The sequence below is a fragment of the Meleagris gallopavo genome, chromosome 2 (genome assembly GCF_905368555.1).
Source record: "Meleagris gallopavo chromosome 2, MGAL_WU_HG_1.1, whole genome shotgun sequence".
Lineage (NCBI taxonomy): Eukaryota > Metazoa > Chordata > Aves > Galliformes > Phasianidae > Meleagris > Meleagris gallopavo.
Genome location: NC_139405.1, coordinates 24,669,688 through 24,694,088, shown reverse-complemented (window position 1 = coordinate 24,694,088; position 24,401 = coordinate 24,669,688). Strand labels below are relative to the sequence as shown.

Here is a 24,401-nt window from a genome sequence, read left to right as displayed (position 1 = left end):
TTTCTTATAAATTAATCTTGATAACATGACAGTCTCGGTAATTTTAGTGGAATGCTTTCTCTTGTTTTTTTCCACAGAAGCTGTTGGCTATTTTCTTTATCACTTGATTGACAGCATGAGTGACTCAGAGGTACAGGCCAAGGAGGAGCGTTTGAGACAATACTTCCATCAGCTGAAGAAGATGGTACCATTTCATTTTTTGCTACATAATGCCTGTCCTGCCTGACATGTATCTATTAGATTTGAAATTGCTGCTTTTAAGTACAACCAGACCACTTCTCAATGACATGTGAGAGCTGGAGACTTGAATTACGTCTTAGATAATTTCTGTTAGACAAATTTCATTTTGGTTGTGTTTCAAAACTCATATAATTTTTTCTCCACCTCTTGGTACAGAATATAGTTATCCCTGCAACTTACTGCAGCGGCATTTGCAGACTGCTGGACTCCTCTCAAGTTCCTGAATTAATTAAGGTCTGTGCTTCTGTGGCAATCCCTTTAAAACTAAAAAAATAAAAATAAAAATAAAAAATGTGTACTCTGTGCATATGTATTTTCCTTTGCAAAATAAATGTGCTTATGCAATGATTTATATTTAAGCCTTTTTGCCTTGCCATGATTTTTCAGTAACTGTTTAAATTATTGTCATTCTTATGTATGAAATGTTAGGGGGATACATTTGAGTGTTTTTCTTGTCAGTGTAATAATTCTGCATAATGCAGATTTAATTTGTAATTATGTAACTACAGCATTTTTAGTGTGATAAATACTGTAATAATTCAGAACTTCTTGTTCTGAATTAACGATCTATTTACTGTCTTACTACTTTTTAGGATGTGAGATTACTATCTCCTAAAAAATCCATGTCTTCAGAAGACATTACAGACGTAAGTAAATTCATCAGTGGTTATGTTTGTTCTTACAAGAATAGTAATAATGTTTTGATATGGGTTTTGGATGAACTGTAATCGCTAGCTATCAGGTCATGGAAGTATATAATGTTACTGAAATATACCACTTGAAGTTCAGAGGTTACTTTACAGAGTAGGAATAAAGGCTGTCCAGATTTTTCAAGTAGACCTGGTGCTTGACCTTGGAGTTGGCTGAAGTTTCATGCCTCAGTTTCCCTGTCTACTAATTACTTTTTCTTTTTTTTTTGAATTTCTAGTTAGTTAACAGAGATGTTGTGAAGCTTAATTCATGCTTGTAAATTACAGTGATCCACTTGAGTGGCAGGAACCATGTAAATCCATACTGCATGTAATGGTGCAATGTCAAGTTTTACATCTCTGATCTGAACAGAATAGAGATGGGAAAAGAAACAGGCTTATGTTCCCTACTTCCCTGAGCACAAATAAGAGTATGAAAGAAGTAGTAGCGTTGACCTTTGTAGATATGCTACTTACTGTTCTTTTAAAAAAAGAAATATATTCTGACTCAAATGTTTAATTAGTATGTACTCTTTAAACAGATAAAAGCATCTTAAATGATTAGAAATTTTCACATACTATAGAAGAAGAGGATTATTTAGTCTGTCTTTCATTAAAGTGATCCGACAAGTTGTTCAGGGAAGGGTGTTTTTGAAATTGACATTTTTTTCTGTTACCTTCATTTAGAGTGCTAAATCTGACGTGTCTGCTTTGGAGAAGAAACTAGAAAAGCGAAAAGCTGAAAACCAGCCTATTACAGATGTCTTGAAACAACTCATATATGCTCTTTGTGAAGAAGAGGTATCTTAAGCAATGCAGAGATAATTGGAAACGCATAGCTATATTTTTAAAGGGACATAAATGACTCTATTATGGAAAGACAGTGGTTAAGCAAAGACAAGTGCGGTACTTGAGGTTTCATGGTTTGATGCTTATAAATCAAACATAAGTGTAAAAAGCAATTAAATCAAAAGGTTAACTAATTTCAGCAACACCTTGAATGGCATGTTTTGGGGTTGCTGAAGTTTGTTTACAATAATCTGCAAAGTGAATGATAGTAACAGCTGTGATAGGTTTATCATACATGCCAAATGTCCTTTCAAGCCATGGCTCCGGTCTCTTATATCTAGATTGTCAAGCAACTGATACATGCACTAGTCATTTGCAATTCAAATACTACTAGGTTGTTAATGCAGGGATTGAAATTCCATTTTCCTGCAGGAGGAAAGCTCTTCTGAGATAAAGGGTCTCTTGCCTTCATTCGGCAGGCGTCCAGCTGTAGTTTACATTCATTTAGCGTGTGTCTGTAATTTGTGAGGTATCACCACACTTTTATTTAGTTTCTTGTTCTGTATGATCCTGCCTATAAGGCTGTATAAGTAGGAACAGTAACAGTTGTGCAGATGATAACACAATATTCACTTCTAAGAATGTAGTTCAGAAGGAATGATTCTCAGTTGTCTGTCTCTACAATTTTGCATATGAAATAAGAGTAGAAGCAAATACCATTGTAAGTTCAAAATGGTCAAACGTACGAATAGAAATGTATATAGAAAAAGGTATTCTATGACATCGTTAAGTAGAATCTTATCCTTTAGGAAATGGCTTTATTTTATTTTGGCAGAACACCAGGTGAAAATCTGTTATGAATTCCAAATGAGAACTGTTTCAGAACTTAGGTACATATACAGTGTCTGTATGGAGTAAAAAAAAAAAAAAAAAGTCTGAAGAAAAAATAAATTTGAAGCTAGAAAGTTAATTTGAAATATCCTCTGAAGTTAACCTATAGGGTGTCGTAGATGCCGACTTCTGCGAAATTGTCTTTTAAGATTTTCTAAACCATTTCAGTTCTGTGCTTTAAAATGTGGATCTTCTACTATTAAAAGTACTGGAGCAGTCGCATAACTGCACACTGAACATATAAGATTCATAATGTCATATTGACTTTTCCTCTAGTTCACATCTTTGCTTTGTTCCTTTTTTAGAATATGCAAAAAGCCCTTGAAGTGAAAGCCAAATACGAACCGGACATGGTTGTCGGTGGCTATGCAGCCTTAATAAATTTGTGCTGTCGACATGATAATTTAGAAGAGGCAATGAACCTGAAAGAAAAAGTGTAAGTACACCGGCACTGAAACATGTCACAGAGATTTATGCTGATACACAGACCTTGTTGAATTAAGTAGGTTGAATATTAACCCCCTCATCCATTTTTAATTAGTTTTCCCCATGAATGTATGTACATTTAAAACAGGGCTGTGGATTTTTTAACAAAAAAAATGTTTTCTGTAATTGAACATCAGAAACAGCTACTTTGTATGGACAATAATTTTTTTAATGAAAACAAAAAAAGCAAATTGCTGTATAGGATCTGTTTTATTTTCATTTTAAACACACCTAGTATCTAAATTGAAGTTTGGCTTAAATTAAGAAGGAAGAAAAGAAGTACCTGTATTGTGTATTAGAATAGAATCTAGAATGCATTCTTAGAATATGCTGTACTCATATTATCTTTAGAACAGTAGTGCTACCGAGTGGTGTTGTGTTTTAAGATTGACAATAAACATTCTGTTTAATTTTTACTTTCACATCTTTATGTATTTCTGATGAAAATTAGTTCCTGGCTAAAACATGCTGTGACTGACTTAACTAGGAGCCTAACAGATAGTCCTTTTACTTGCCTCCTTTCCCTTTTGCCCTTCAAAGCTTCCCTTCAGTCTGATGCTGGGGAGCAAAACAAGTTGTGTTACTTTCATGTTTTGATATATACTCAAAGTATTTGTTTTTGTTTTACAGTATTTTAAGAGGCAGGTGCTCAACACACCTTGCTTAGGTTTGAAACTATGTGAAATAATGGAGCTGTGAATATCAAGGAATTCAGTACTCAGCATACGCTATTGTATTGATTTCAGGCATACTAGCACTTGCACACAATTCCCATGGTGATCTTGTATGAAGTAAAATCAACTCTTCTACTAAAGCTTCAGTGCAGTAGCACGTTTTTACTCATCTGCCCTGAGTGCCACATAAAACTGCTGAGGGGCAACTTTTTGAATTGGTACGAAAAGAAGCAGCAGAAGAGGAATTCATTTAATAAGTTCCAGGAAAGAGAAAATAAATACATGGCAGTAACGTAAAAGTAGTCGATTTTCATGTGTTGATCAAAGGTTGAATAGCTTCGTATTCTTTTCCTTATTGGAAAGAATATATGAGGACTGTATTTTTCTTTTCAGACTTCTGGGAAACTGTTATTTTCTGCAAAAACTATCACATAATAAAACCATTTGTCTCTTTAAAACATTTCTTTAAATTTCTTTAAAACTGGGGGGTTTGTTGGTGGAAAGCTGTAGAAAATATTTTTTCATCTTTTGAGGTACATCAGATTTTTCCTTTAACACTTAAAACTTTTAGCTCTCGGTGCTTTTCTTTTACTGCATAGTTTTTAAAAATAAATCTTAAAGCTTTATTTGTAAGATCTAAACTTCTACTGATACAGTTCTTAATATTTTAATTTCTAGCTTCCCTAAGAGCTCACCTGTTGCTCTTGACTCTGGAAAATACATAGCTCTGGTAGAAGTCTTAGCAAAGCATGGTAGACTAGAAGGTAATCCTTTTTGCTTTTATTCTGTATTTCTGCTATATAATAAAGGTATCTTGCTTCAGGAATAAAAACTGAGTTGATATTAATGGTATATCATGTCCTGAAAAGTGCTTGAACATTTTGCATACAAATTTGCATGTGAATTCAACCAGAGATGCTTGGACAGTGCAGGCCATTAGTTTTAATGGATTGGCAAGCTTGTCATTTACATTTGCACAGCTCAGTGCTTTTTGCATTTCTGCAGCTAGTTTTTATTAGCATTGCTGTTTGGATTGAGTTTGAAGATCATGACTTATGGCACAAATTGCGTATGTGCCTAGACTAATGGCTTTGTTTTTGCTTAAGAAGGTCTGAAGGCTGAACATAAAACCTATAAACATAACCTTCTCATAAGAGCCAAGTACTGCAAAAAAAATCATTTAAATTTTTATAAAGTATATATTTTTTTCCTGTTACTATTCTTATGTGTGTTTGTTATTACTTTTTAGAGTCAATCTGTCAAACGGCCTGGAAATTTTGGCTTTTAATGAGTGTTCTGCCAGCTGCCTAATTCTGGATTTGTAGTTGTTTGCATTAAGCTGTTAGCTCTTTAATTTCAGTAATTTAGTCTAATATCATTCTACAATTTACATGGTTTGGTTGATCTTTAAAAGAACCCTAGAATATCATCAACTTTAAAGTGCGATTCTGTACATTGAGTTCTGAGATTTTGTAGAAGACCTGGCACAACAAAAGTACAATTCAAACTTACAAAACCATAACATTTTGAATCCAAAATGCTATGCAACAATATTAAAAATCTAATGTAATGCTTTTTCTTGTAAGATTCTTCTCTGAAATTTGTCTTAAACTTGATGTTAGAAAAATAATAAACAAAGCTGATGTTTTCCCTATAATAACGAATCAGATCATGGCTACCTCTACGTTAAAGCAGCTTGAAAAGATTAGCTTGCTTTTAAGAGCATAAGTGTCCCTCAGAAAATAAAGCAATTCATAAATGTAGCCAAATGTAAAGTGGTCAAAACATTCTCTCTATGCAATAATTAAGAACATTATAAAAATGCACTTATTCCATATACCAAAATGTTTGTTTCTGCCTTACTAATGAAGCTTAATGAACCTAATGTTTTAACATGCAGTCTGTTAGAAAGCTTTCATTGGCTCTCCTTGGCTAATTAGTATCGACACAGCAAACAGGCCCTATCGGTATCAGACCATTAGTCTGGCTGTATATACAGTGTAAACATATCTTTATTATCTGGCCTCGTGACAAGCCATCTGCTGAAGAAACAATGGAGTGATTTAGCAGATGTTAGCATTGAACGATAAAAGCATCCATTTAGTAGAATCTTGCAGCTATAGGGCAGACTATACAGGGTTATGTGGTGCAGAGTGGGCACACAGTTCCTATCTATAATTTGTAGTCAAAGTTGCAGGAAAATGATAAAACCATGCTATTGTGGATTTATAATTGTAGTCTCGTTTAGAAATGCAAGTAGTAATTAACTTGAAATCGGCATTATACACCAGAATTTACATTCCTGCTGGGTTTGAAATGCTGTTTTAATAGCAGTTTGTTTTCCCTACATGAAATTACCTAAGGGTCTTTTGTGTTGTTTCATTGTAGATGCTATTAGCATTCTAACAGAGATGAAAGAGAAGGACGTTCCGATCTCGGATAGAGCGGTTGCATCTTTTTTCCGCCTTCTTAATGCCGCTGCCATCCGAGGTGAAGTTGAAACAGTGAATCGGTTGCATGAGACCATTGTGAACCTCGGGTTGGCAGAAACTGCTGCCCTTTATTCCCCTCTGATTACAGTTCACCTTGAAAAGTAAGCTATGTTTGGGCTGTAGATGAATTAAGTAATGATACTTCGGTTAAAGTGACCTTTGTACGCTATGAATAGTAGCATTCATGTTGGAAAGTGCTGATGTCTGCAAACATTCACATGCATATAATGCTTTAAGTTATCTTAGAGTAGTAATGAATGGTTTCCTAAGTTAGGTAAGTTGGTTTTCACCAGTTGTACATTACGTGATATTGATATGGGAACAACGGCTGTTTTATGGACATCAAAAATGAAATGGCTGCTTATTGAAATACGCTTGCAAATAAGTTGGTTTTAAAGTCTGTTTGACAAAATAGCTATACAGAGTATGATGGATATACATAGCTCTTGAGGTTAAGTAGTATGCATTTTCCCATCAAAGCCATTATTTTACAGCAGTATACAGTAGATCTCAGCTGAATTGAAGAGCACTTTTTGGACATGGAAATATTTTAAATTAAATTTTGTGGATATCAGATAATTTTACTTTGTTGCCTGTAGGGTGATGAATTTAAAATTGAAGAAAATCAGTGTCTAGTTTGTCTCCTGTGATTTTTTTTCTCTGTATGCTTTTAATACCATTTAATATAGCGAAGAAAGCTCCTGCAATTGTTCTGGTAGGAAGTGGAGGTTCATGCACTCATTCTGGCAGGAAGTACCTGTTATTTCATGTCATGTTCCTATGCTTAACTTTTTCACTGAGATGCAGGATATCTGAATTATCGTATATAAGAAGTATATAGCAAGTGCTTATTGAAATTGAGCTAAGAATTACTTTTAGCTTTCCCTACTGTATGCACAATCCTTTTTTTCCTTAGTATGTCATTTATGTTGTCATGCAATTTTAATGTCTTCCAACAACAGCGACTGATAAGCTTCTTACAGTGTGTTTCATGTATATCAAGTGTTACTGATTTAATATTAAATATAATAACATACCTATGAAATAAGTGAATATTTCATAGTATTGTGCATGTATGTCAGCCTCAAAGATGCATATTAACGAAACGTTAATATGCAGATAGTTTTAGACCTTGTAAATATTCTGGGCATGGAAAAATGTATCTTCTGCATTCAAAATTCTCATCAAAAAGGTGTAATTCCCGTTGGTACATACATATTTTTTTCTGAAAACAGCATTTTAGTGGATTGGTCAACAGAATTATGCAGGGTGCAGTCAGCAACACTGCCTTGATTATATCACAAGATGAGGCAGATGTTTGTGAAAGTAATTTAACTGCAGTCATATGTAACTAATGTGTTGGAAAAATATCTGATATGCTTTATAGTGCACAGTAAGTGTGGTTGCTTTTACATAATTGCTTTATGTACATTGACGTGTAGAGTTGTACATGGTAGTACTGGGTTCTCTTCACTTGAGATAGTGTATGGATGGTTATGTGATGTGATCGTGTGTAGATGAGACAGTGAAAATGTTGTTTTAGCTTGCTTCCTCATTCTTTTGGATTATAAATTATTTGCAAAACTAAAAAAAAAAAAAAAAGATTTTTTTGTATTTTGTTTTATTATTTTTAATGAAGAGATTTTTGAGACTAGACTTTTCAAGAAGAAAATAATTCCATACTGTAGAACTGTAGGACTACAGAGTCATTGGTACTTACCTGTATAACTCTTAATATATGTCATATATATATATACACAGAGATATACAGATATATACAAAGAAAGCTCATTTTCTTTTTGCCTTCTTAGAAGTAGAGAGACAAAACAGCAAAGTTTTTCTCTACACACTTACCTTTGGAAGAATAATTGCATTTTACTGATTTTTGTGTTGGAAGTGTGAAGAGTTTTTCAAAGTTCTGATTGACTGAAGTAAGCGTTAGTCATTTCTTTCAGCAGTAGTGCTTACTATTTGCCATCCTACAGCTCAAGTATCATACTGAAATGTTGTCATTTAGCTGCAGGTTGTCAGCATACCTCTGAAATTAGCTGTGGAGCGTTTTTTCATGTTGCACAGTATTGGTTGCACTGGTGTTTTGTGTTCTTAATTTAATTCAAACTTTTTAATTGCTTGTAAGGGAATCTCTGATTTCCTTTTGAAGATTTTGACAATTGTAGGATTAAATATTTACATGTGCCCCTCTTCTCTGTACATAGCCATAATTTTTCTAAAATTCTTGTTAAATTGCAGTGCATGTTGAAAATGAGAATTTACAGCCGAGCATGGAAAAGGAAAAAACAATCACTGCTGATTATTGTCTGCTTCTGTGCTGTACAGTACTTTGCTACTACCTATTTTCCACAGAAGAAATAAACAGATGCAGTAATTACTGGTAATTTTTTTCTTCCAAGAAAGATGTGCAAGCCAACTTGACGCTACCAAAAATAGGAGTATTTAACCTCATGAGAAACTTGATATGGTTCCCATTTTAACATAATTTTATTAGCGCTCCCTTTTGTAAAAATATTACCTCTGGGGAAAGAATCAAAGCAGAACATCTTGAGCTATTAAATTTATGCATATTCTAGATTGGACCAACAGAATATTCTGTGATTTTAAGTCACTGAACACAAGTGGGTTAATAGCTGTATTTTTATGATCAACGTTTTGTAATACAGCACTGTCCATCCGTTAAAGCATCATGTGCTGGTTTGTGATTAGTTTCACATAAAGCCATATTACTTGGTTTCTTATGTAGCAGTTAGTGTGAATACTGTGCCTTAACAATTTTTCTTTTGTTTTCACAGAGTTAAATTCACCTGTGATTCAGTTTGAGAAAATTCTGTAGCACACAAGTTGATTTACTTTTAAAATAGGCATTAGGAGGTATTTTTAGAGAAAAGCCATCTCTGGTAGGGACAGTTTCTCTAATTTGCAGCAGCTTTATTTCAAATATTTGCATTAAAACTCTTTATGTCTTGCAATGAAATTAAGGATGTTTGGCTCTCTTACTCCATTATTGCAATTAGGAATTTAGCATCATCAGTGCCAAAGGACAAAAGTGTCTCATTTGCCCTATGGGGACAGGGCAGTGATAAGATGATTTTTCGTCAAGGATCGTTGGGTCGTAATTAAGTTACATTCATGGCTATTGCTTTTTGAAGGATGATTGGTAAATGACAGGCTTCATGTGCTTGGTGCGGACAGTGTTCACTAGGGTTTTTTCTCCCTCTGTCAGAAAATCCTGTTGAGTCTGATAATGTAAATGTGGCATTTTATTCTGAACAAAAGAGCAGGGAAATGAGCTATCTTGTCTAATCATTCAGTTGTTTAACACCGACTTCCAGTTTAGACTCAATTGGCTGGAAAGCACTTGACATGTGAAGTTAGTGCTGTTCGGAACGCATGTTTGAGTAAATTTTAAAGTAAGTGACAGCTAAATTGTACCTAGGGAAATTACAAAGCCTTCAACACAGTTAATTTTTTGGGGAGGATTAGTTGTAATTGCAACACCAGTCTCCTTGAAGATTCCTTAGTATAGCAAATGAACAGAAAAACATTTAGCTCTTTCAAGAGCCCGTTCTCTTTTAACGGAATAATTTTTGTAAAGCTGATTGTACCTTGCTGAATTGACTTCTCTCTACACTAACATCTGCTTCAGATTTGCAGAGAGGGATTTGTTTTACCAGTCTACCCTCCACCCCCACCCCAGAGAGTCCCTTTTTTCTTTCTACCTCTCTAGCGGTTTCAGGTTTGAGAGCTTTTCAATCAGTAAACCCCTTAGGTAAATTGCCACTTCACTAAAGCTTTATGCATAATGTTGCAGCACTTCATTCCAATTAAAATCAATATTTGGAGTCTTATTTTTATCAGGCAGACTCTCTGGTTGGGAAAGTTGTTTATTGCAAGTAAAAGGGTTAGCTTCAATGCTACGTTCTTGAAGCAGGAGGGGAGTGGCGTGTTGAAATTGAAGGGGGTTGTTATATCCATTTGTGATGTTACAGCCAGTCTTGCTTTAGCATGTGTTCTGAAAACGCGGAGACATCTGAGTCACTTGGTCTCCTTAGATAGGTTCGTGTGAGTAAAACTGCCCATGCAGATATTTTGGAGGTTTGTGCTCATGTTGCCTTGGACTTGATATGCATTTTAAACAGAAAACAGATGAATCCAAAAACTCGGGTAATCCTAACTCTAGCTCCTATTTAGTTGAAAAATAATTCCAAATTGGAACTTTAACTGGGTTATAGAAGAGGCAAGCATAGTACAATCATGAGTGTGGCTCCTCCTGTCACTTGGAAATAATAGTATAGATCAGTTTTTAAATGTGCTTCGTTGAGGGGGAAAAATACACAAAATCTGATGTGTAATACATATTAGCCTTTAATAGAACACTACTTGTAATTAACTGAAAAAAACCTGTAGAATTTGGCCACCTGAAAATGAGGCATGGATTATGTGTTCATGTTTTAAACAATAGTTTTGTGCAGACTGCCACTGAAAGTCAGATTTTTCAATGTGGCAGTGAGTACATAGGCATTATTTCTTCTGTGACTTGATCCACAAAAATTAAACCGTAATTTTGGACTGGGCTTTTATTTTAGTTGTGTAGTAAGTAGGTCTCTGGCAAGATAAAAGGATTTTTGGCACGTATAAGTTTCTACAAAACGACTGCCAAGTATTTTCAAATGCACAGCTATTTGTTGCCTTTAAATGCTTATGCCTAAACATCATTTTCTTGAAATGCAGACATTCTTCTCTTTGTGCAGCTTTTTTTTTTCTTTTTAAGTTAGTGACTCATATCAAGAAACATGCTAAAATCTTACCTACACTTGAAATTTGAAACCTCTAGTAGGTTCCTAATTTTCATTGTGTTTTTCTAACAGGACTGTCTTACAAAAGTTATTGCTAGGATGTACTCAGGATTAATTGCAGTTTGTGACAGTTGTGAGATACTGCAGGTTGTTAAGTAAATCACATTAATTCAAGTACAAGCATATGATGGGCATTTTTTGTCCTTGCAGTAATAGTACTAATAATTTCTTTTTAGAGGCTGAACTTTTGTGCGTTTGTTTAATACTTGTTCTGTTGTTCATTTGTTTTATTTATTTGCTGCTGGAATGCAATGGAACAAATGTCAGATTTTTATAGATTGGAACCAAATGCCTAGTATATGAGTATATAAAATATTGACCTCCTTTAGTGTGGACTTATTCTAGAACCTGTTTGCAGTAAGTACCAGTAACAAGTACAGTATTTCCATTTTTGTAATCTTAGTTCTTTACTGACATTTTTTCTCTGCGTATACAGTATTAATGCTTCCAGAAATACACACTTAAAGACTAGAAAACTCTTAATGCTCCCGTTTGAATGACATTCCAATTATTTGTTCATTTATTGATAGCTTTGACCTAAAAACAGTCACTTTAATCCTTTAGGAATGCAGCCGAGGCAATAGTATGGCTGCTTGAGCATCAATCTGAAAAGCTAGATTTATCACTGGAAACTTTCATTTGAATGTATGAATGTTGTTGTGCCTCCTCACAAAGTGAGCGGTTTTCTGCAAGACTGGTGTTTTTTTTTTTTTTTTAAGATGTTAACTGAACTTGCATCTAAAGTAGGAGAAAAATACTGATTATATAAAGCTTTATATCTCTCTGTGGTAACTACCATAGTATTTCTCTTTTATGACAGTAATCTAGCCTGCAACAGCTACTTGCAGTTTTGAAATTAACCTGTAATTTAGTCTTCACCCCAAATGACAAAAATTCAAATGACTTCATGGGGTGCCAGAAGATGCACTGTAAACAGGGCTCAGTAAGGGGGATAAGGTAGAAATCTGTCATCTTGAGTTCATTTTCAGAACACCAGTATTGCTGAGCAAAATGAATTCTTCTGTATTTTACTCTTTAAGAAAATATTAAAATACTAGCTTCGACAAAGATAATAGCATGTAGTAGTCTAGAAAGTTCATTCTTTGAAAAAGCAAAATGTGTGCTACACAAGAAATGCACTAGGAGACATCTGAATTTCTTTTTTTTTTTTAAAGAATATCTTAATTTGTTAAGGTTGAATTAATTGATAATAAAGCTGCTTCAAAATCTTGATCTCAAATCACTTTTATAGCCTTCGACTGCTACTATTGAGTGATTTTTTTCTAAGCTCACCTACTGTCAATCATCCTGAATTTGATAGTCCTTTTGAAATCTAAAATTCAGTTTTATTGACTGTTTGTCTACTTACTATGTTTTGTGTGTGTTTTCTTCATTTCATTTGTTTCAGTTTAAACTTCTTGTTTCAAAGAGTAACTACACATTGTTTTGTCACTCTTTCAGTGGTTGTCCTCTTCTTTGATTGGTTTGTAATCCTTTTCAAAAGTGATCTGCAGAAAGTGATTTCATTCGTTTAAATGCACCATGTTAAAAGCCACATTTGCTGGTTATTCTTCAATTCCAGATCCGATTGGTTTTATGGCTTTTCAGTTTTACATTATGAGGGCTTTAATACTGTATGTGTATTTAATTCTGTAATGGGAAAAATATGACTGTGGACTAAGGTATCAAAAATGGAAATACTGTACCTGTTATGAGTATTTACAATATGAAGACTTGTGAATGAGTCTGCATTTAAGGAAGTCAGTATCTTATGCACTAATTTACTAGTACCATGACTTTGTCTGTTATGGATAGGTCAGCATAAAATACATTTTGATATGTTAATTTATGGTTAAATTCAGTGCAAAAAGAAGAATACACTTTCATCACAGAAAATATGCATTAGATTGTGACTTTTACATGGAATGGAAAAATGGTATTGAAAGAATACGAATGGGAATCAGTCTGGTGACTAATAACTAGTTTGTAAAAGTGTAAAACAAGTGTAAAGCAATCTAAGCAGTTTTTTCAAATTGGCTGACTCTAAAGTTTTATACTGAAATAAAAATTCTGTGGAAAAATTTTAAGGAGTCTAAATTATCTGAACATGTCTGAGCAAAGACATTTGGAGGTAATGTGATATGCACAATGTTACGTGCTAACAAGAAAAACAGACCTCGTGGAAACTGAAATTTCTGTGGAATTGGTATTTTGTCACAATAGTACGTGTCAGAACTTGAGAATTGTATTTCAAAAACTAAATGCAAGTAATGATGCAGATTAACCTTTGGTTAATTTATCATGAACAGTGATCACGCATTCAAAAATTATATAGCTGTGAGGTTTGAATATAAAACTGTAAGTCTGTTCTCATTTATTTGGCTATCATGTGTATGTTATACTTGCTTGTAGTAAAACTTTGCCAGTTACTTAATAACTATGGCGTTAAAATAACTATAGCTTGCATGTGATTTCTCCTTCAAATTTTCCAGGACTGAAGTGCCTGCACTGCTAAGTTTTGCTATTGAAATGTCTAGTTGTTTATTCCTGTTTTGTTTCTTTTTACAAGAGATGACATGCCAGCTGCTCTGGAAGCTTTAATGGACTGTTATAAGAAGCATGGTAAAATTCTTCAGCTTCATAACATCTACTGTAGACTGATAGAAAAAGGAGATACTGAACTCCTGCAAAAAGGTTGGTTGCATGTTGTCTAGTATGATCTAGTATGAGTGGCAGAACACTGGAACAGGCTGCCAAGGGAGGTTCTGGATTCTCCTGGATGCCTACCTGTGCAGCCTGCTGTAGGGGGCCTGCTTTGCAGGGAGGCTGGTCTCAATGCTCCCTGGAGATCCCTTTCAGCTACAGCTGTGTGATCTGGTTATATGGAGTTTTCTGGAATGTTTTTTTCCATGATCTGTATATCATTTCTTTAGACAGAAAGACCAAAATAATGTGTGCTTATGTTACTTTAAAGCACTTAAATAATGTCTACATTATTCAGATTGAAAAACTGTTGTTAATTTTAAGTGCAGAAGAAACCTAATGTCTGGGTAATGTGGCAGCAAGTTCTTAAAGATCAGTGCTAATGCTTGTTCCAGCTACACATGTTAATATACATATTTATGTATAACAGATTTTTTTTAATATAAAAAAATGAATGTATATAAAACACTTTTCCATGTTTGTTTCTCAAACAGTTGTGTATTAGAAAAATCTCAAATTCATAGTCAGTTTGCAGGATGCAGACATCGTGTCTGCCTTTTTTGTTGTGTATAATTGGAAATGTAACACGGCTAAACAGAAAAACAGTATAAACAGAAAAACAGTATAACCATGCTCAACCATAAAACTGCAACAAATTGTGTAGTATGCTGTGATCATTCCGTATGTTTCAAAATGTATTTTTGTTTGTGTGTGTGTGTATATATGTATAGAGTTTTGTAGTGCTTAGAAAATGTTAGTTTTAAGAATATTTGACATGCATATAAAAAGTTGCAATTTTTTAATTAAATTAATCTTTTTTCATTCAGTTTCAGATTTTATAAGCAGCGAATATGGTGACATGATGGCTCTTTATGATCTCTTCTTTGCCTTCTTGCAAACAGGAAAATACAAAGAGGCCAGGAAGGTTATTGAGGTAGCATTTTAACTCTGTTACTCTATTTGTGCAGCCATCCAGACTCTTAATTAGAAACATTTAAAGTTTTTAACCTTTAATTAGACTTGTTCTGATTCATGTTAATAGAATTCAATCCCAATAATGAAAAAAAAAAAAGCCTCGACCAGCTTTATTTTGTATAATTACAGTTCAGAAGAGAAAGTCTTGTTATATATCGAAATTGTTTCCTCACTTTTTCAAATTTGCTGCTATATATCAAAATGATATTTGCATATTAAATATCGGATTGCGAAACAATTAAATTAAACAGGCATTCCTGGGTGTAAAGTTGCTAATCCTCTTTTCGAAGGAATTCTTTGTTCTTAAAAGCACTGGAATTTAATTTGCTGCAGACCATGCTCAGATTTATTTGTAATGCTTGTCTACAAGTTAATCAGCCAAACAAGTGCTGTCTGCTACTGTTTGGCATTTAATTTAGCATTTCTTCTTTCTCGTTCTCTCTCTTTTTCAGGATAGTAAGCAGCTTATAGGAAGTGGTAGGTGACAAACTTGGTCTATTTAGGATTAGTATATTTTATCTAGACTTGATTGAAATTGTGCTTACTGAAATTGATAAGTCAAAGGGGCAGCTGCAGAATCTGCCCAGATTGTGATTATTTTTCTTCCTAACAGTCATATGTTTTTAAAATGCTGCATAAGTTTTAAAGTTAATTTGTGAGAGAAGGGATCTTAGAGAAAAAAAAATATATACTTTAGTCCTTATCATTTTTGTTGCAAACTCTGTAACCTCAGTTTTTTCTTCCTAAGTCACAGTATGCTTTTTTAATAATTTTTAAAATATTTGAGATACCACTTGAATTATTTTCCGTTAGAAATCTTGCATTTACAAAATCTGTGTGCTTGTCTGTGGTAGTGCTGAGCACAATGTTGAAACATGAGTATTTCTGCTCAGAGATGGTTTGTTAGAGCTCATTCTGTTAGTACAGAAGAACAGAGGTATCAAACAGAAGGTGACACTGAGCGGTTCAGCTGTTATGATAATGATTAAAACACAAGGAGGTACAAATTTGTGATCTCAGAACTGGAAGTAAGAATTTCTTAGATCCTGGCATTTAATTTGTTAACACCTTCTATTAGTGGCTACAATTGAGCATGTAATGAATAGGAGAGTAAGCAAATTATCAAATTGTTTATACATTAAAATTTTTTGCTATTTGTGTCAGTTTATCTTTGGAAGTATTTAGTATTTGGTGTTTGGTATTAGTAACCACAGACAGACATGAACATTCATTTCAACACCTGATATCTGGAGAGAAAATAAAATTTATCGTGTCTTTCTATCCTCGTTAGAGTAGGATTTTTTGTTCTTATTTGAGCTTTGTATATGCTATTGGAAAATTGTTTTTTAGTTTTCTGAATCTTTATAATACAGAACTTCAGCTAAGAATAGCATGCACATATGAGGGCTGCTCCAAAAGTAATGCCTTATATTTTATTATATTGGCCAGTAATGTCAGAGGGAGATGTTGGTGGGATGGCAGTAGAGGTCGAACTTTCCCATCACTATCCCGTTCCATTTAGTTGCCACACAACATTCAGTAAAGATGATCAAATTTGGGGCCACTTTGCTTTTTAGAATTTGTTGTATAATGGACATGGGTTGTCTGTCAGGAAGTACTTCTATCATGTACTGTTGTGGTGATCAGTTAGTTTTAGTAGTAACGTTTCTAAGAGAAGTATCTGAAGAGTTAATCTAGAGGGTATCTAAAAGAGCATAGGAATGAAACTAGGAAAAAAAAAAAAGTGGGAGCTAAGGAATTAAAGACCAGAGAGGATGTGGTCTTTTGAGTGATGTGTTTACTCATCGGTGATCACATTTAAGTTGTATCTCCTGCTTGCTTTTGCTTCTTCTAAAAATCAGAAGTCTACTGGATGCTCATGTGAAAGTGACACCTGTTGCTTTGAAAAATTTGCAACTCAAACCCCCAGGATAAGAAAATAACTCTTAAATCTAAATCTTTGATTAAAATAGAACTGAATGACAGTAGTGGGAAAGGAAAGAGAAGATTTGAGTGAGATTATAAAATAAATGGGTCATGAAGTTGTGTATGTACTTAATCTCTCATGGTGAATGTGTTGTGTGTGCATATGTATAAGCTCATATTGTGAGATGTTGTCATAACCAGAAAGCTCTGGGGGTACATCTGCTTGTTGGAAGGGCTGGAAGACTGCTTTAAGCAGAGTGTGATAGATTAATAGAAAAGAGATGAGGCAAAAAAATGTGCCTAATACTAGAACAAGTAAATTGAAATACATGGCATCTTGATTTTGCAAGTCTCTCTTGAAGCAATGCAAGGCAGAAGAGAAACTGTGAAAGAAGGCTTGTGGGGGAGATACAGCTAGTTTCTAAGACTTCATAGTTTGATAAGCCAACAGTTTGAAATGTTGCCAGGCTGTCTTGTTAAGATCTTGAAGTCTGTTCTCATATGTTTTGTGGCATGTAACTAGAAAGACTCAGACAGGACCTCCAAATGAGGTACTGTTAGCTTCTCTGTAAGGGGAAGGTCTACTTTTTTTTTTCTTTTCTAGCTATGCCTGGCAATTACTGAATCACAGAATTACAGAATTGTAGGGGTTGGAAGGGATCTCTAGAGATCGAGACCAACCCCCCTGCCAAAGCAGGTTCCCTACACCAGGTCGCACAGGTAGGCGTCCAGGCGAGACTTGAATATCTCCAGAGAAGGAGACTCCACAACCTCCCTGGGCAGCCTGTTCCAGTGCTCCGTCACCCTCACCGTGAAGAAGTTCTTACGCACATTTGTGCGAAACTTCCTATACTGCAGCTTATGTCCGTTCCCCCTTGTCCTGTCTCCACGTACCACTGAAAAGAGACTGGCCTCACCGCTATGGCCGCCACACCTCAGATATTTATAAACCTGGATCAGGTCCCCTCTCAGTCGTCTTTTCTCAAGGCTAAACAGACCCAGTTCACTCAGCCTTTCTTCACAGGGGAGATGCTCCAGGCCCTTCACCATCTTTGTGGCCCTCCGCTGGACTCTTTCCAAGAGATCTCTATCTTTTTTGTACTGGGGAGCCCAGAACTGGACACAGTACTCCAGATGAGGCCTTAGCAGGGCAGAGTAGAGGGGGAGGATCACCTCCCTCGACCTGCTGGACACGCTCTTTTTAATGCACCCCAGAATGCCATTGGCCTTGAAGCTGTGTTGGTAGGTGTATGTGTTGGTAGATGTTCTGAGTCTAAGGCAGAAGAATAAGTTCTACAATTGCGCGCTGAAGTACATCAAAACATGACTTAGTCTTCAGTTCTTAATTGTATCTCTAATAAGTCAGATTTTGTTATGAGTCCTTCAAAGGTAATCATTCCACAGCAGCCATAGGTACCCCTCTCTTTTCACCCCTTGACATGAAGTCACTTACTACCTTGCGTTCACTTGGAGTGCATAATATGGCTTTTATGTCAACAGCGATAGGTCTAGTTATGCATAACTTTTTTCCCTTGCTTCTAAAGGCAATTTAATTGCCTTTTTGCCCTCAATTACATTTAAAAACAAGAGAATTGTTAACTTTTTTTTTTTTTACTCTAAATGCATTAAAATTGAAGGCTAAAAGAAACAGTGGAATCCCATTTAATGAGATTCAGGCCTGTCTTCTAAAATGTTGCCTTATTTTGCTAATATCTAATCAAATTTTTTCATGAAGAGTGTTTATGTGTAGTTCTTTATGTATGTTCCTTCATCGCTTCAAGTACTAGAACCAAGAGTCTAGATGAATTACTTGACCTAGTATTCTTTTCAGAGACTCCTCCAGTTACCAGAACCAGTCCATATCTGCTTACCTGTTGCTAAAACTGGAAACTCTGAATTCCATTGCATGTACTTTGTTGTCAACTGTCAGTCTTGCTGCTTTATTTAATTGATCTAGGCAGTGACTGAGGGTTAGACTGATCTGAAGGTCATCTTGGAGAGGGACAGAATGAGAAAACGAGTGTTATAACTCCTTTGAGGAATCTGTTTCCTTCCCCTCTTTATTGGTTCTGCAACTTTCCTTGAATACTACATGGAGATTTTAAGATTTAATTACCTTCACAGTTACAATATAGCTGTTTTGTGTCACTTTGATTCAATTTTAATTGTTCAGTTATCTGGGAAGTTTGCATGGAGTTGCCCTATTTGTAGGTGTTCACCTGTGTGACAGTTGAATATTACTAGACTTGTACTTTTTCCTTCATTTATTATTCACACTGGATGCTATTATCAAAATTTTCTTTTAATCTGGTTAAGTCACGTGGTGGTCTACATGCTTTACTCTGTGGTAGAGTTGCAAGATTTCAACCCTGCCACAGAACTTCGAAGATGCGATTCTTTAATCTGCTTAGCGAAAGTCTCAACTATGTTTTCATGAGGTAAAAACAAACACTTCACGCTTACTGCTGAAGCATGGAAGGCTTTAAACAAGTAATGGAACCATTTATTGTTGAAATTAGATAACTTGTAGTTTTGACTGAGGCTAACTTTGTAACTGTTAAGCAACAAAACAAAATGAAATAACTTCATGGATTTATATACCATGTCTGTATTTAAAGCAAACAAACACAAAATCAGAAATAATAAAAACCAGCAACAACCAAACACAAATTATTATCAGAACCCCAGAGTAGGAACTCAAAATAATTAAGCAAATGGAAAATATAATGAGTATTGATCATATGTTGTTAATGACTTTGCATTGCTTGAAATGGAAAAGTTGATCAATCCCTACTTAGTCTACAAGTAATTTTTAATCTGTCGTGATGATTGAAACGTTTAAAGCAGTTTCCTCTGATCTTGCACACTTCAGAAAACCATAAATAGAAAGGATTCTGAATGGCAGTATGTTGCAAACATAAACTGAACCATCTGTAAGCTTTTACTTGAGAATGATACATGCAGCATTGCTAAGTGTCTATGTAAAGTATGTTAATATTCTAAAATATTGTAAAAGAATGCACTCGAAGCTTCAGGCTATCATGACAGGCAGTATTCTTTACAGAAATTCTCTTCCCTTGTGTCTGATTCTATTTTCTATATTTCTATTTTTAAAAAAAAAAAAGGAAATGAAAAAAATTAGACTATCTTAAATCTTTTCTTTTCTTTCTTTTGGGCTTATACAAGTCCATGGGAAAAGTTTGTTGAGAAGGCTGCTGTTTTTCAGGTGGGTCCTACTTTAGCAGTATACTTAAGAAATTCTGTTTTCATGAGAGGAAGAAACTGTAAACCTGATTTCTCCTTTTCTAGATTTTTCTGGGAATGTGTGTGTTAGCTTTTGCTTAATAGTAGTTTCCTACTACCACTGCACTGTACTGATATAGTCATTACATCTTCGGGCAGCAGTGTAGTGGTATTTAAAGAAAAGCATTTTAAAAAGGATGTCGGATCACTACTGTTTTTTAGCTAGGTGCTTATGGACTCTTCTCATAAGAACTAGGAGTTGATAGAGACTTTTTTCCTGACAGATATTTGAAGTCTTCCTGGATTAAATCACATGAGCTAGTAAATTAAAGTTGTTCCTTTAATAAAACAGTAAAAGCTCTTGTTTCTGCTCCGTTTGTAGTTTTACTGCAAATGAAAGCTAAGAGAGGATTACTGTATTTAGGATTGGGAAAAATCACAGAACCGTATGGCAGAGTTTTTAATACAAACCCAACCTATACCAGTTCACTAGCACAAGAGGAACCTCCTTTGAAAATGTTAATGCATGATGCATGGCTTCAGAATTCTTATTAAATTTTGTGTAAAGTTTTCCCTTACTTTCTGCCCTTATATTAAAAGTATCACACATATTTAATAGGCATGTTACACCATCTCTAATATCTCAGGATGTTTTTGTGGAGAACTGAAGGACAAACTAGCTGTGAAATATTTTTAATGAAATGTGTTTCTAGTGTCAATAAATGCAAGAAAAAGCATTTGTTGCTGGAATTCAAGACCTGACAAAAGAACTATTTCAGGTGAGTTTAGCGTACAGGAATGTATCTATCAACAGATGTCAAGTTAATTCATGAAGTAAATAGATTTAAGTAAAGAATTGTGACATCCACTGTCAGCAGACCTCGAGATACCAGTTGCCATTGGATTTAATCTACCATAAAAACAATGATAATATTTCTACTTGATATTGAGAGATTACAACCTTCTTTCGTCCAGATTGCTTTTAATAAGAATCTACATCATAAAATGGAGCCTTGCTGATTTTTATTCTGGAAATAGACTATTGGGAGAAGATGCTTCCTTCATTTGTGACAGCAGGATTTAGGTTTTTTAATATGCAGTTTAGTGACAGTTACATCCAGTGTCGGAAATTACCCATAAACACATATTTTTGGTCTGCTTCAGAAAAGAATAGAGGTAGTTAGAACAAAATTTAAACGTTTCTGAAAGTGTAATGCAAATTGTATTAGAATGGTAGTTAGAGATACAGTGGTCTGAGGTAGTTTGTAGGGGGTCTAATAGCTTTTATTAGAGTAACTGTATACAGCTGGGAGGGAAGGGAAAGGATGAAGAGCTTTTAGGCATGCAAGCCCTATAATTAGAAGAAAAGATTATTTTTTTCTTATTATTGAGTCTTATTAGTTTAATAAATGCATTACTTCTCCTTATGAAACTGGACTCTGATACAGCTATTATTGAAGCTGGATTTTGTTTGTGCCCATGAATGTGTGTATGAAATAAAAAGTTCTTCCTAATTCAGTGCCTGTTACTCAAAAGATCTTTAAATACTGTTTGTTTTTTGAAGAAAGTAAATGAATGTTTTTTGAATAAGTAAATTTAATTCACTGCTCCCAGTGGAAAAACAAAGGAGATGCCTAATGAATTAATTCCTTCCAGAAAAGGAGAAGGTAATGTGTTTAGAATGCAGGATCATGACAAGAGCTGTGAATCCTTTCTTAGCTTTAGGGACTTTGTGTTAGAGAGAAAATACTACTGAGTCTGTAATGCTTTTCAGGTTCATCGGACAGCATAAAGCCACATCGTGGTGCAAAGAAAGCAAATTTTTGTTGTTTTATTTGGAGAACAGCCTAGAGGATGTTGTTTGTTTGTGTTTGTTTTTTTTTTTTTAGCATAGATTTTGCATATTGTTATCTTGTCTTTCAGCATGATTATTGATGTGAAGGTCTTAATATCTGAAGAATTTTTATAATAGTATTTTACTACGTTTTATACTATAAACACTATATTCTGAGAGAAATTACAGTTTACAGTATAAAAAACTTCAAGTACCCTGCTATATATCCTAGTTTACATTGAAGCTGCATGGCATTTGTGAGGTTTCGCAGACATTTTTGTGGAATTGGGGAAAAAATCTAGCCGTAAATTAAGAATTTCTCATCAACTGTTCTGTTTTCACCAATGCTTTTATTGGAGAGGGCTGTTAAAAGTGACACACATCAGTTCTCATAGCTGTCTGTTCAAGGCTGTCTTTTCAAAGAAGTAACACGCTTTCGTGTGAGACATTGCTTTGGCATCTAAATCTCAGTAACTGGTTCTGGTACTGGTAACATAAGTCTGTTAGGGCTGTTGATGTAACTCACCATGAAATATTCTTCTTCCTTAGCAGCATTAGCTGTCTCTTAATATTATTGGCTTTTTCAGCTGTAAAGAGAAGGGTGTATAGATCTACTTGTCTAAAAAATACCATCAAAGAGTGCAGCACAGATAGGGCTTATACAAGAAGGCAATAGTTGGGTTAGATTGGGATTGCTGTAGAACTGTTTCTCTAAGAAAAGGCTGAACTTTAGGAAGAAAATTCAGGCATTTTAGAATAAAGTCTAAAACACTGAAAAAGAGAGAACCTCGTATCTTTAAAATTAGAGTAATTCACAGTGAAGTTATATTGCACAAGGCTAGTTGAAGGAGGTGAGATGAAGTTTACTGGGAATTTATAGGATATGTGATGCTTATTTTGCTGATCAGCACGCAGTAGTAGTCTGTGGAAGGGAAGTATTGAAAGGTTAAAAATAAGTGAAAGATCTATCTCTTCAGTGTCAAATGTATGCCAAATATTATTTTTGGCTTTCGAATAGTTATGCATCCTAAGCCAAATGTAACAACTGTGGTACTATTCTGGGACACTCTCAACACTACCTTTTCTGAAGAACACCACAGAGTTTCTTTGCATTTTTCTGTTGCTTTTTTTTCCTTACGTAAGTTTTATGATTAAAGAGAAAAAGGTTGTTTTGGGCAAGTGAAGAAAAGGGAACAAATATGTTCCCTACAACTGCAGATTGCTTGGCTCTTTTTTTCTTAAGGTTAAAAAAATAATGTTAACAATATTGTACTATTATCTGTAATAAATACAGAATGCCAATGTAAACATTCCTTGAATTCTGTCATCATCTAAAATTCCAGATAAACATTAAATAGATTCCTCGCTAGCGGGTCAGTATTTCTCCAGAGAAGCTGTTTTCTTTCAGCTGTAATAACTAGAAGGTAGATCAAATAAAAATGATAACACAAAATAATTTCTGATAATTGGAGCCCTTCAAGCCCCTGTCTGAAGTGACTGCTTCTAGAGAAGAACTCAGGTTAGGATTATTGCATTTGCATGATTTTTGAATGCTTCTTGGCAAGTGTTCTGAAGATGCTACATTTTTATTTTTTTTTTAATCCTTCTGGTTAGTTTGCCTTTCTGTGTGTGAAGGCATAGAATCAGTGAATAAATTAGTGTAGGATTGTATGTAGAGTATTAAAAAGATAGAAACAGGTCATCAAAAATACGGAAAGGTTTCCATAGGAGATGTGACTATGACATTCTTAAACTGGAAAAGAAGCAGCAGAACGGAGGATTATTACAAATATCACTCAATCATATGTGAAATGAAAGAGTATAAAGGATAATCCCACTGTACATTGTCTTACAATACAAAATATGAGGGGTTTCAAATGAAGCTCATAGAATCTAAACTGAAAACAGGTAAGTAGTATTTTGTGCGTTTTCTATAGACAGAAGTTCCAGCAGTCCTTTGCCAAAAGATCTTATGAGTGATTCATCTTATATTTTAGAGGCATACAGAAAAGTTTGTGGAAGAGAGATCATTTACTAGAAAGTAGTAAACAGCTTGAATTAGCTGGAGAATGGAGGAATGCTGAGGCAAAAATATTGCTAGTTTTTCTGTTACCTTATAGTCTTCCAGATGTACTGAGAGAGGATGAAAAGCATGATGATCGTTTTATCTGGTGCAATACTGCTGTTTCATATTCCAAGAGTTTATAAAGCAGATTTGGAGATTTTTTGGCTTTTATGCTGGATGAATTTCTTCAGACCCTCAATAGTTGTTTCGGGTTTTTTTTTTTTTTTTTCCATAAAAAGACAAAAGATAATCAGAAAACGAATATTCAGAAATATATTTTTTGTCCAAAGAGTCAAGATCAGAATTTTAAAGGGGAACTAGAAGAAGTAATTAAAGTACCATGTTGTTTTTTTACTGTTGTTTTTTTTTTTTTAATTATTATTCCCTGCTTTATTTTTATTCTGCATCTTAGTCTGCTCTACTGTAGAAAGTCTGCTTCATGCTAAATGCAACGCTTAAAATTCCCTAAGATGGTAAGGGATAAGCTACAAATATGGACTATCAGGCAAGCCCTGGAGATTTA

General features: G+C 34.6%; 1 protein-coding gene across 1 annotated transcript in view; it reads left to right on the top strand.

Annotated features, from left to right (window-relative positions):
• The window catches only part of LRPPRC (leucine rich pentatricopeptide repeat containing), an 88,228-nt gene that overhangs the window by 34,381 nt on the left and 29,446 nt on the right, over positions 1-24,401 (top strand). The window contains exons 17-25 of the mRNA XM_085219350.1: positions 78-184; positions 397-474; positions 834-887; positions 1,617-1,730; positions 2,915-3,045; positions 4,448-4,533; positions 6,158-6,362; positions 13,702-13,826; positions 14,663-14,769. Of these exons, the coding sequence (XP_085075476.1) occupies positions 78-184; positions 397-474; positions 834-887; positions 1,617-1,730; positions 2,915-3,045; positions 4,448-4,533; positions 6,158-6,362; positions 13,702-13,826; positions 14,663-14,769 (1,007 nt within the window). The remainder of the gene's footprint in view (positions 1-77; positions 185-396; positions 475-833; positions 888-1,616; positions 1,731-2,914; positions 3,046-4,447; positions 4,534-6,157; positions 6,363-13,701; positions 13,827-14,662; positions 14,770-24,401) is intronic.